General features: G+C 44.9%; 2 protein-coding genes across 8 annotated transcripts in view; one reads left to right on the top strand and one right to left on the bottom strand.

The window, feature by feature from the left end:
* Positions 1–1,282, bottom strand: part of SYNPO2L (synaptopodin 2 like) — a 35,574-nt gene extending 34,292 nt beyond the window's left edge. Inside the window, exon 1 of the mRNA XM_038181243.2 lies at positions 1,025–1,282. Within this exon, the coding sequence (XP_038037171.1) occupies positions 1,025–1,129 (105 nt within the window). The 5' untranslated portion in view covers positions 1,130–1,282. The remainder of the gene's footprint in view (positions 1–1,024) is intronic.
* Positions 1,283–1,755: 473 nt separating this feature from the next.
* The window catches only part of SEC24C (SEC24 homolog C, COPII coat complex component), a 33,508-nt gene continuing 22,215 nt past the window's right edge, over positions 1,756–13,048 (top strand). For 3 of the 7 annotated variants that reach the window (XM_038181242.2, XM_038181240.2, XM_027460210.3), the window contains exons 1-3: positions 1,756–1,908; positions 8,851–9,053; positions 11,199–11,282. In XM_038181242.2, coding sequence (XP_038037170.1) covers positions 8,879–9,053; positions 11,199–11,282 — 259 coding nt within the window. In that variant the 5' untranslated portion in view covers positions 1,756–1,908; positions 8,851–8,878. The remainder of the gene's footprint in view (positions 1,909–8,850; positions 9,054–11,198; positions 11,283–13,048) is intronic. The other 4 variants (XM_072040173.1, XM_038181241.2, XM_027460211.3 and 1 more) reach the window with 3 other exon arrangements.

Raw genomic sequence — 13,048 nt, 5'->3', positions numbered from 1 at the left:
AGGGTATTCCTTCTCTTCAGCACCTGAAGCTTTCTGAATATGTTGGTTTTCCTACAGATAATCTTTATTTATGGAAGAAATGCCTACTTCAGGGCCAAGCTGCGGGGATTCAAACAGTTTGTTACAGATGAACACTCCTTGACCTGGGGGCACAGAATACTTCGTTTTAAAATTCTCTGTCAGACCCACAATCTACTTAAGGAAACAGAAAGGGTTGGGCAAAGCATTTTTTCATGCCTGCTGCTGGGTGCCTTCCAGCAAGATATCCCAAGATATCATTGTGTCAAAGCTAATGCAGCTGTTAGGAGCTTAATAAACACAGGACTTTTTTTTTTTTTCCCCTTAATTTTTAACCTACTCAGTCATCTTTATGTAAAGAAAACAAGGACAGCTGTTAATCAAAATTAGTGCAACACAAAGTTCGTATTTGTTCCTTTTTTATTATTTCAACTCTTCCAAACAACCGTTTTCCTTCTGTCCTTGAATGTGAACCCATACTTGCTGCTTAGAGCATCAAAAATACTTCAGACTGTATTGAGAAAGCTCCGGCAATGTAAGAGCCCCTAAGAAAAGCACAGGTATTTTGAAAGCTGGAAAATAATGAAGTGTTAGAGACAGTGTCATTGAAATACAGCTTCTGTTGCTTTCACTTCAGTTGGTTTTGACTTCGTTGGATGCCTTACCCAAACACCGAAGCCTCTGAATGTGAACGCGAGCCCTTTCCCTGGGCTGTCGCTGCTGTTCTATCTCTGCAGACAACTGGGGGCATTGCACAGGTTGTGTGCAAACTGTGTGCGCTATCCGACCTGCCCTGAGAAAGCAGGCAGATCTGCCCCTGACGCTTCTCTATTTCTGCCTCGGTAGCACCGTTTCAGGACCCGCATCCCACCCCACTCCCTGCCTGCCCACTGCCCCGTTTTCCCTTTCAGAGCTCTGGCACAGCAAGGAGCTCCCGCGGTCCTTGCTGGCAGCGAGCTGCCCGGCTCGGCACAGCCTGCCCGCAGCTCGCACCCTGCGGTCCTACCTTGGACACCTGGAGGGGCTTTTTCTGCTCAGAGCCCCCTTGCAGGCGGAAGCCCCAGGGGGCGCCTCCAGACAGCGTGATCACCATTTCTTCCTCGGCTCCCATGGCTCCTGCGCTGCGGGTCCTTTATCTCCCCAACGCCGGCAGAGCGCGGCTCTCAGCAGGCAGCATCGCCCCGGCCCTGCCTCCCCCCGCTGCCCCCGAGCCCCTCTCCTCGCTGCCTCCCCCAGCTCCGCGCACCCCGGACCCGCCCCGCCCCGCCGGGACACCCGATGCTGCCGCTGGGCCGCGGCCAGCGCCGTCCCGCACACGTGTGCCGTCAATCTCAGCCCGTGCCCGCGGCCCCAGCGCGGCAGCGGGGCTCAAAATAGCTCGGCCCTGACCTGCGGGGCGGGACGGGGCCGCTCGGCGGCCGCTTCACGTCCCCGGCCCCCGGGCACAGCCCCGCGGCAGGGGCAGGGCGGCACCTCGGGGACACCTCTCCTCGGCTCCAGGCGCCAGCACCCGCCCCGTGGCCGAACGGGGGCAGGCAGCCGGCGCCTCGCCGCCCGCTGGGGGCCCCTCCGCGGCCCCGCGGCCCGGGGAGCGGCTCCGGGCCCGGCTCCATCCCCAGCCCCCCCCCTGCTGCCCCCCGCCCGCCGCCATCGCGGGGCGCTCCCCGGGCCCCGGCGGCCGCCGTGACGTCAGCGCCGTGCCCGCGGGCGGGGCGCGCGCCTGCGCGCCGCCGGCTCCGGCGCGCGTGCGCGGCATCCGGGCCCTGGCGGGCGGGGCGCGGCGGCGGCCGGGGGTTGGCGGGGAGTGCGGACGTGGCAGGCGGCGGGCGGCGGGGCCGGCGGCCGGAAGCGGGCCCGGCAGCGGCAGCGGCCCCGGTACCGGCAGCGGCGGTGAGCGGGGGGCTGGCGGGCGGGGGGGGGCCGCGGGGGCGCCCTGAGGCGCGGCCACAGCTCCCCGCTGCGGGGCCGGGGCCTGCGGGGCGCTGCGTGGGGCCCGCTCCGTCCCCGCGCTGCCTCCGCGCACGGCCCCGCCCGGCCCCGCCGCGCTCCCGCGGGGGCCCCGCGCTCCCTCACGGCGCCGGGCAGCGCTGAGGGGCCCCTACGGCGCGGGGACGGAGCTCGGCGGCCTGCGGGAGGCGAGGGGAAGGGAAGGGAAGGGAGGCGGCCCGGCGGGGCCTCGGGCCGAGGCGGGCTGCTGTGGGCCGCCGCCGGGCGGCTGCGGGTTGCCCCGGGCTGAGGGTGCGGGGGGGGCTCGGCTGCCCCGGTCCTGGGCCACAGCTCCGCATCCGCCGCCTGTGCGTGTGGCGGGCCCGCACCCGCGGGGTTCCGCTGGCAGCTTCACGCCGTGCCCTGAGCCCTGCCTGAGCTGCCCCGCGCTGCGGCAGGAGCACGGGTGGGCTGCTTGCAACCACATCACGAGCACCTGCCAGGGTTGTTATCGTTTTTTACAATAACACGAAAAACAGATCTTCAGTTTGATGCACAGCATTAATTTTCAGCTGTTAACGTGGTAGCTTCATAGCAAACAGCTCTAGTTTCTTTCTGTCACAGGGTTCCTTAGTAAACTGCACTAAAAGTTTAGGGGAAACGTTAGAGGGGAGAAGCAGCCATCTGACATACAACGCACAAGGCCAGGCTTCGTTTACGTGCTGTGTCAAGTCCCATCCCTAGAGCGAGGTGGCTGGTTGCAGGTGCTGTCTTAGGCCTTAGCCTTCAGTAATGTGGAGTTGTTCAGAATAGATCTGCAGATCTTTGGCGTTGATGTATTTTGTTTTTTTCTTTTCCCTTGTCATAGAATAGGTATTCTGGCTGTGGGATTGTTAGAAATACATTTGGCCTAAAACTCCCCCTTAGAGGAGGCTTGCTGTACGCTGTCAGCAGAAGTACGAGCATCTCTCTCCATTTTTGTGTGGGAGAGGTTCCCACTCCTGGAACTGCCCCTTTCTGCTTAAAGCTGCACCACTCAGAATAATCCTTTCTTGCTATAGACAGTGGGAAGTGGAAGGTGATGAAGGCAATACTGCTTTTTAATTTGCTGGGACAGTCACTACAGGTTCTAATGTCGTGGCTAAAAGCTGAATACTTACAGAGAGCAGATGTCTAGAGGATTATTTCTTTAATGAGTTGTTCAATGCTTGTACCTTTTTGAGTGTTTACTTCTGCTACTTACTGTAGAACTAAATTTTCTTCCTGTAACATTTATTATCAGAAGGGTCAAAAATCCAAGAAAGAATTGATAGTTGGCTGAGGAAGGGCAAAGTACAAAGAACGACTGAAAATAATCACCAACAAAGTCTCACAGAACAGACAAGGTGGATGTTTCTTGTTATTTAGGTTTCATCAGCAATGAGTTATGAAGAGAAAGCTTGTTTTTATGTGTTCAGTGAGGTTCATTGTTAGCACAGAAATCATTAAACTATGAGCCGGGCAGTCATGCACCGGGAAAAGCTAATTGTGAGACTTTCTGGTTTCCTGCGAGTGATGGGAATTGCGTAATGCATGTTTGCATAGAGGAAGTCAGAGTATAGATGCTTTAGGTGAAAAATAGGCAGTGTTACAATGTATGTGCAGAAAGGTTGTGCACCATTATAATAAGCCTTTGGCCTTACTAGTTATTTACCTGTTTGTTTGTTCTTCCTTCTGGCCTCTTCTATAAACTTTAAATAACTTTCAACTTTTCCTAATCGATTATACTTGTGCAGAGTTCACCGAAGTGAGTCAGATGACTTCACACATCATAACGTGTACATGGAGTTAAAGCTAAGGAAGGAGATAAATCTTTCACCGTCTTTTTTTTGAGGTGTAATTTCCAATGACTTTTGCCCCTACAGGACTGCTTTTCAGGAGTAATGCCAGTGACTGAGTGTTGGTGATTTTTTTTTTTTTAGGGCTTTATTCCAGAGGTAGAGGTGAGGTGTAAATCAGTCCTACCATTCAACTTCAATCAGTTTTATCTATCTTTTTTTTTTTTGACTTAAAATTCTAGTGATGATGATAGGGATTGGAAATAGTGGTAGGCTTAAAGTCTGGTAAAGACTAAGACTTTTAAATTCCGTATTTAGCCACTTCTGCGCTCTTGTAACTTAAATGTTGTCTTGGACCTTGCCCAAGATGATGAAACAATCTAACAAAATAGGGTTTAAGGTGGCTCTTACTTAGAAGAACATGGAATGATCATACCTCAGAAGTGAATGATAGTTTGAAAGACCTTTTCAAAACAGTCCACGAAGGACTGGCCTCCAAAATTCTGCACCAGAACCTGTTGTGTCAGTGAGGTTCTAGCAGCTACTCTCTTTAGTTTTCCTGAAAGTCTTTGATGAGAATACTGAGGCTTCTGGACTTTCACTGGTGACATTAAATTGTAAAGTCTTATTTTTAAAACTAGATGTCTTACACCTCTTGTGAGCTGTCAAAACACATGTTGTTGGCTCAGAGAGTCAATTCCAGTAGTGTCACTTGGGTTGTTTTGGACAAATGTATGGAGTGCATGCTGCTGTAACGGCCTGAGTACTTCCAGATCAATTGCCAGTCTTTGGTTTCCAGGATATGAACTTTTTTTTCCATGTTTTTCTGTAGAAAAACAAGACAGGAGCTTCTTGGAGTTGAGGAGAAGTCAAGTGTTCTGTGAATGCTTGTAGAGGACATCATAAAATCGTATCTGATGAAAAAAATGAAGGATGTCTCTCTTTCAGGAGAGTGATCTGAGAATGGTGCAACTTTGCTTTGTCTCCAAAAAAGTTACAGCCTAGATGCTTTAGAAGCCCTGTAGGTAATACTCTGAATTGATCTGTGGAGATGCCAACTGTGCCTTTCTGTCCCATCTTCTGGAATGGGTTTTAGTATCTGTGGTCAGAAATCAAGTTGGCATATTTCCTTCAGGTCCAGCAAAACATAGCAGGCCGTGCTATCCTCTTCTTTTATATTTTTTTTTTAAACAAAGATCAAGTCAGTCCAGAAGTTGAAACTAACAAGGCTTTTATTTCTCTGGGACCAGTGAAAAAGGGACTAACATCTTTCTGGAGAAAAAGAATTTCACTGTACGCACTTGGTTTAGAAAGCAGTCAAGAACTGATGAGATCAAGCATCTCAGTTTCAAAAGGGAATTAAGTGAATGCAAACAAAAAAAAAAAAAAGATGAGCTTGCAGTTTGCAAAGACTGGGGAGACTTGCTGATTGAAATGCTCATGTGAATCACTAGTTGTTTTTTTTTTTTTTTTAAATAGGCCATAAAAACTGAACTGTAGTCTTTGTTTGGAAACTAAGGAATACAGAAACCATTACAGAAGTGTAAGATCTATTCCCAGTATTACTGTGTATTTTTCTCCCATCAGTTTGCTGCTTACCAGCTTTGGTTGTCAATCTTATTTAACGGTATCCCAGTATAAAGTTTGACTGTGTGCACTGACACTATTTTGACCAAAATGTGCATGGTCAACTGCCTTTGTACAGAGGAATAAAAGAAAATGGCAGAGTGACGGCTGTATATTCTGCAAGAGAATTATTTGACTTATTTGTAGTAACATCCACTTGTTGTCATAGTATTTACCACTCGTATCAGTCCTGGTTATTGGAGCTTTGTGTATGGTACCTTGTGAGCAGTAATAGGATGTTCGATAGCATCTTAAAATATTACGTTTGGCTTAGCTCTGGTAATGTGTTACCATGTACAAATGAACGTCCTCAGTACTTCTGTCAAGTGGGAGAGCTTTCTCCATTTCTCACTGTATGGTGTATGTATTTCATTCTTTCTGTCACCTTTCTTCATGTCATAAGAAATAGAGCATAAAATCCTCCATTTTCCCACTTCTCCTTGAGTGACCAGCTTCTAATTTATGTACACAGTTTTGGATGCAGGCAAAATGAAAGCTGTTTGATAAAAATGACTGGTGCTGGGGAAGAGGGAAAATGGATTAATTCAGTGACAATTCTTTTCTGCCTTCTCAGAGGTGGATACTCCTGGCCCTGCCCTTCATGATACTCCACATCGGTTATGAGCAAGCGTGCCACAAGCCTTACATTTAGAGCAGGTTGAGCAGCCAAGATAAATGAAGCAGCCTTGTCCGCAGTTTCAACACCAAGCTAATTCTCGAGTCTTCCTCTTCTGTTCAGCTCCCTCTTTGACCCTCTGCTGCTACAGAGCAAGCGTCAGCTTGTGTTGTGGTGGAGGTCGGCCTGTGCTGGCTGTCACGTGGCCAGCTAAAGGTTTGAGGTGTATCTTGCCTTCCTCTCATTTGGGGCACTTTGTAACCCAACAAAGGAGATAATTGCCTAGTACTAATTTACATAGAGTCTATCTCAAAACGTTTTTCTCTGGAAGGTTTGTATTAAATGAGCGTGCCTCTTGGTTTCAGTATTACTGAGGAGAGAGCAAGAAGCAGACAATACAATAAAAAAGTCAGAAGTTGTTTGCTAGAATAGAAATAGAATGAAATATTGAGCTGTTCTAGCCCTGTTGCAATTGCTTGGGCAACCCTGAGATATGTTCAGGAATATCCACGCTGAGTCCTGCAGAGTCCTGTAAGTGTGATGTGTAGAGTGTCTTAATGATTGTAGCTCAGGAGGTGTCCTGCAGGATGCTGCTGCTTAGACTGCAGCTTTTCCTGGAAGAAGGACCTGTTTGTAGGAACAGTGACTGGAAGCCAAATTCCTCATAGACAATCCAAAAAGAAATAGTGAGGGGCAGGAAGAAGAGAAAGCAGCCCTCCTTCCTCAACATGCCCATATGTTCTGAGCTGCTTAGGTAGAGCAATCTTCTGCCATATTCTCCCTTTCTTTAACCCCCAGCTTTGCAGGAGGAGCTGTCCTGCTTGTCTGGTTGCAGTGGGCAGAAAAAGGATGTGGGTAGGTGTGTGAGTGCAATCTGGTCCTAGTTGCCTGCCCAGGGAGGAAGAGGTTAACCTTCAGGGGAGCTGGGGAAGGGTGCTGGTCCCAAAGTCCAGATTTCGTGGCCCCGTGGCTGCTCAGGTTAGACTGTTCTGCAGAACTAAGTCAAAGGTGGAGTGGGAAACCTGAATTTTTAGCAGTGACCCTCTTGCTTGCTGTAAGCATGTTTAGAAACTTGGCAGGCTGATAAAAAATGTGTAATAAGCTGTTGTAAATGGCATTATATGTTACTCTGAGCAGTAGATTACCTTTAAATATTAAAGAGAAGTTTTTCTAGACAAAAGCCTTCTCACTGCCTCTGTGCAGCTTGAAAAACAGATATGAAACTTCATTTCCTTTCATGTAAAGTTAAATACCTCATTTTCAGAGTAAGCATTGGCATGCTTAGCATTAAGACTTACTGTATTTACTAGCTCTGGGAGGTTAAATATCGAATGCATGGTATTACGCTAGCTGTCTTCTGTAAAGAAATAGATGATTTTGATGTAAATGTTTTCTCTTCATATAATGTATGTGGACCTGAAAAAATTCATTTGTACATGGATGGTTCTTACAGGTCTGTAGTTACTTTAGTACCCTTGCGTACAATTGTTGTGCCAGTTGTTGAAATAATACTTAAGCATCATATTTTTGATAATGTAAAAAGTCAACCTTAGCATTAGTTGGCATCCTGTAATCAATGAATAGGCAAAACAGCTCGGCTGTCTGTTATCCGCTTGCGTTAAGCTGCAGATTCCTCACTGGGATTTACCTCAATTGGCTAATGGCTGTTGCAGATGTATTTGTCTCCTCTGTGTTAAGATTTACTATTTATCTTTAATGTGCAAGTTCATCGTGGGGTTGGGGGCAAATACAGTTATTCACTTAAGCTTGCGTTTTTATATAAACTGAAGTCTTTTTTGATAAATCAAATTGCTCTCCAAACACAGGTATGTTTATGTTGTTACTGCAGAGACAGCATTAGCTGAAGGGTAACAGCAACACATGGAGCATCCAAAGGAGAGCAGGGGATGCGAAAATGTCCTTGAGACTGCAAGGCAATCTCCTGCCAGCGGAGGGCCTCATTTGTGTGGCACTTTGCAACTGAAGGGCCCTGTAGCTTATCTGTCTGCTTGGTACCATGGCTGTACGAACTGCCTGCCTGGTTTGGGGTCTCCCAATGTCCTTTCTATTTTTCTCTTTATAAAGTTAGAGGGCTTGGGAATGCATCTATTAAGATCTCTTGCATAGCTTTGCTAAGAAACTTATCTTCTGTCTCTGATGTTTTGTTTCCAGTCTTACACTTTCGTATAACTCCTTTAATGACATCTTAGCCTGTGCTGCTTTTCTATTTCAAAGATCTTTCTTAGATGAGCATGCTGCTTGTGGAACATTCTAGGTTTCTGAAAATTATGTATGTAAGGACTTTAAATGATTTACTGTTTGAAAAATCTCAAAATTCTACATTGTCCCTGTTCAAGGTACTTGCAAACACTTCAAGAAGCAGCCTGTGTGGATATTGTCTTATAGCAAGGAAGCAGGGTAGCATAGAGCTAAAGGGTGAACTCGTGGAGTGTTACGTTAAGGAATCTTTCATCTAAGTAATGAAATGTGTTTTTCATTGGTCTGGTGATTTTAGAGGCAGAAGTAATTTGTGAGGTGTCTGAGGGAGCTTGATAATATCTGATATGGAGTGACAATCTTTTTTTCTAAGAAGTTGATCAGAAGTTGATCAGAAGTCTAACCAGTATAGAACAGCGAGTAAGTTGGTTGGAAAATCTCTGAGAATATTGTTCGCTAGCTCTTATAAAGCATTTACCTTACTTGAAAAACTGCTGTGCATGAGTAAATTACTGTTAACATTTTAACATCACTAGTGTCTCAGGATCTCTCATTTCTGTGAAAACAGTAGAGAAGTTGGCCAGTTTGGTTTTATGTCTACTAAAAGCCATTTTTCGCCCCTTTTTGCAGGTGAGATTAGTTTGGGGATGTGAATACAATGAGTGTAAACCAGCAGACTCACACAGGGCCTCCTTATGGGCAACCTCAGCCTGGATATCAGGGATACCAGCAGCCTGCCTACGGAGGACAGCCATTGCCAGGGGTTCCTCACGCGCAATATGGAGCTTATAATGGTCCGGTGCCAGGATACCAACAGCCAGTCCCTCCACAAGGTACTTCTCAGTCAAAACTTAATGATTGATAACCTGTGAATTGTTACGTGTGGAATTTTTTCTTTATAATTCCTATTGTTAGCTTTTATGGTAGCAATTATCTTCTGTATGTAGCTTGCGTGATGTTAAAAATCGTGTTCTTTCTGTATATGCTCAAGTTATTGATCTGCCACTTGTCTGTTTCAGTGGGGTTTACTCTTTTCCTAATAACTCATAAAATTAACGTGTTGAGGAACATGGCCTAGCTTTGTTCTGCATGTCCTTGCCCCATGGTACTGAAGCTCTTGAGCAGAACAGTATTCCTGAAGAGGTCATGCTGAGGGGCAGTGGTTGATGACTTAGAGATTTATAATAGAGTCCTTGTTACATTACCATGGAGAAGGATTAGTGCTCTGTCTTGAAGGATTAAGATGTACAGCTCTGGATAGAAAGCATGTTCAGAGCTAGTTTCTCCAGTATCTTTAAAACCAATAGAAAGCTTTTAGACATGTGAGCATACTAATGTGTTCCAGAACTTCCTTGGTTCTGCAGGATCGTGTCACTTGTTCAGGTTTTTTGTGTTTGAGTACCTAAATTGTACTGAGAGATGAACAGTGACTTTAACATCAGAAATGTAGAGGAGAAAATACTCCATTTTTGCATTGATTTTCTGAGGAAAGGAGGAGTGTGCTAATGGTCTCTGTGTCAATGAGAAGGACAGAACAACCAAAGTGCGTCCTGCTGAAGTGAAACTAACTCAAGTGAGAGACTAAAATTTGTGTACTGAGGAAGAGACTTCAAGGGGAGATAAGTGGTTACCCTGGATTTTATTTTATTTTATTTTGGTTGGAGATAGAAATGTGGTATGCATAAGAACTGGTGTTACTCAGTTTTGCTCCATCTTCCTCTTCTTTCTTTAATTCTGTTCCTCCCCTTCTCCTGGTGAATCTCTTCCAACAGCACTCTCAATCCATGGGTTTTGATCTAGTTTCAAAAAGGGTTTGAATTCCTATAAAAGTGATGAAAGTCAGAGCTCGGCAGAGGAAAGAAATCCTGCTTCCTGGAAAGATGCAGGCAGAGCTTTGAGCACTCTGGCCACTCAGCGTAGATAATGACCAAGTAGTGTTTCCTGCCCCATGGAAGGAATAGGGAGAAGTTGGACTCAAATCTCAGTTGTCAGGTTGCACATTTTGTACCTGCTCTTGTAAATTCAGGATTCCTGTCTTTAGAAGGAAGGAATGTAAAACTCTGAGCACTAACACAATAACCAGAAGTTGACCTTTTGTTAGCTGCTGAATATAGGATCCAGCTAGAAACAAGAGGCAAACAGTGCATTAACAAACAAAAAGAGCAGCCAGGTGATAGTGCCAGTTTCTACTCCCATCTTTATCATGTTATGTTCATTGTAGGTCTTCGCAGCAAAATGGGTTGTAACTACATAATGTAGAGGGGAGAGAATTCATTTCAGAAGTGCTAGTGTGACAGGACTTTAGAGAACACTGAGGGGTAGAAGGAGAACTGCTGATGCTACTTTGTGATCTCAACATATTTGTCTTAAGGGGGTATTTGAGGGGAAAAAACACAGTGAAAAGGGCTTGGAGGGACTGAATGGCGAAGTGTTGGCAGCAGGTGCCATCCTCAGTCAGGGAGCGTTCATGTTTGAGTTAGACGACAAACCCTAGCTCTAACTGATGGAAACATGGAAGTGTTGTGCCAGTGGTGCTAGCGTTGCTCAGGAACAGAAGAGGAGTACTGCGCTGCTAGCTGAGAACAGCAGCTTCCTGCTATGAGAAGAACCAGGACAACTTTGCACAAATTTTTCATTCAATCTCTCAGTTTTGCTTTTGATGAGACTGTACAGTTGAAAGTGTACAGATAACTGTACAGTTATCTGAATACCAGTGACAGTTAGGTTGCTGCTGGATTATCATACATAGACTCAGTTTATGATCCTTTTTACACTTGTGTTCATGTTAATATATAAACTGTGTTGGTAGCGTACGTGGTAGAACAGTGAGGAGTATAGAGTAAGGAATAAATAGTAAATGTGATAAGGATTTTGTGTACCTGATGCTTTCTGTACAACAGACTGTCCTCAGCATTGGAAACACTGTCTCTCGGTGCTTTCTCTCTGGCTTGATTTACTGGTGTATTCTGTCTTTCCAGGTTATTTTCCTTCCTTGGGGTTCCCTTCGAAGGGCTCTCCTGTTTCTCTCAACTCTGACACTTCTCTTGCACCTAATTTCATAGGTAAATGGTGTCCTTTCTGTGGGAGCGTTTGTGGCGTGCCACTCCTACTGTGGGGAAGGGGTGGTTCTGGTTCTCTTAACTGTCTTCTGTGCCAAGTTTCCTTTCAACATGGATGTTTATCTCAAAGGTGTGGGTACCTGATTATTCAGGCAGAGGTGGATGGGACTCTTCCAACTCTATATGTAGGCAGCACTCCAAAAACATGAATAGGATATGAAGAAATAATTCTAGTAGAAATCCCTTATGCCTGCAGATTTATAGATTAAAAACTGACTTGTGACTGTTTTCTAAAGGTTGATTTCAAAACCTGAATTGGTCCTTGCAGGTTTTGTCAAGAAGCCTTAGTTTAAAAGAATGTCGTGTCCTGCTTGGGAAAGAACTAAAATGTGAGGTCTGAAATAAAAGCATTGTAATGCAGAAATGAAGAATCTCCCCAGCTATGGGGAATTTGGTCTTAAAAGTTACGGGATCTCTATAGCTTGGGTTTAAACTTAAGGGGAAAACAAGTTTTTACTTCTTTAGATACAGCGTAGAAGCTAGGAATAATTATGATTCAAAAGCTGTGGGTTGAAGAAAGTAATGTTTTTGCAGAGGTAGCAACGAAGATACAAGAACTAGAAACATTTCAAGAAATCGTATTATTTGTCCTTCTTTCTAACTAGTGGTATTTTGGAAGAGCTATTTCCAGCAGCGTCTATTTGTTTAGAAGAATAGGGAGGCAGAACTGGGCCAAGTTCTTATAGTCTCAGGGCTTTGAGTAAAATCACAGGCATTTCCCGTTATGCTGTCATCTGCCTCTGTTTTGAGGTCTGTTATGAGTAAGGACAGTATCTCAAAGGTATTGAAGAGGAACCTCAAGATTCCTCAAGAGCAGTGAACCTTAAGATGATAAACCACTAGATATTCATACCCCTTTAAGTTATTTTTTTTTCCAGTGGTTATTTGATCAGTCTGTGCTAATGGTTAGAGGAGTATGTTTGTGACAAGGACTAGAAAAAGATGACTTTTGAAACTTTCTCTGAATTAAACATGCGTTTGTCAAATTGTATGCATGTTAAAGCTGAAAAAGTATGTAAACTTAATGTAAAAAAAAAAAAAAAAGAAAAAAGTGTATGCTTTTGAAGACAAAAGATGACAATGCCAAACAGTTCAGATGTACTATGAAATGAAATGTTTTGAAACAAATGAAAGTATATTATATTAACAAAAAAAATGTCACAAAAGACATTCAGAAATAGAAATACCACAGAAAGTGACAACATAAAAATGGTTAGGGATCAGGAGATGCTTGGCCAGAGGAACAATAAGACAGAGGTGTGCTGTAACAGGTGATATAAAGAAAATGTTTAATGAGATAAAGGTATGTAAAAATAATAATTTTATCTGTAAATTGAGTTCTGAATCTCAAAGTGAAGACCAGGAGGAGGTTTAGTAAAACTTAAAACCAAAAGGGGGAAAAAATCAAAAGCTACTGGTCATTCATAAAAAATCTAGTTAACTCCTTGAATTTACTCCCACAAGCTTCCTAAAATGTACATGTAACAGATAAGATAAAAATGTGAGTTGAAACCTCATGCTTTGGTAAGTAACTTATGCTACAGAATTGAGAACTGGCTTCTCTTACATGTTTTCTATTTCGTAATGGTTCCTCACAAGAAGGCTTCGGAGTCCCTTCTGAACTTGTCACGCTGTCGGAAGACACAGCAGTGTCTATTGGCTGCTCTGGTCTTCTCGCAGTTTAAGGTGTTTGAGTCACCTGTGTTGAA

Source organism: Anas platyrhynchos, chromosome 6 (assembly GCF_047663525.1).
Source record: "Anas platyrhynchos isolate ZD024472 breed Pekin duck chromosome 6, IASCAAS_PekinDuck_T2T, whole genome shotgun sequence".
Taxonomy (NCBI): Eukaryota; Metazoa; Chordata; class Aves; order Anseriformes; family Anatidae; genus Anas; species Anas platyrhynchos.
Note: the sequence above shows the minus strand (reverse complement) of the source record. Positions and strands in the feature narration are given on the sequence as shown.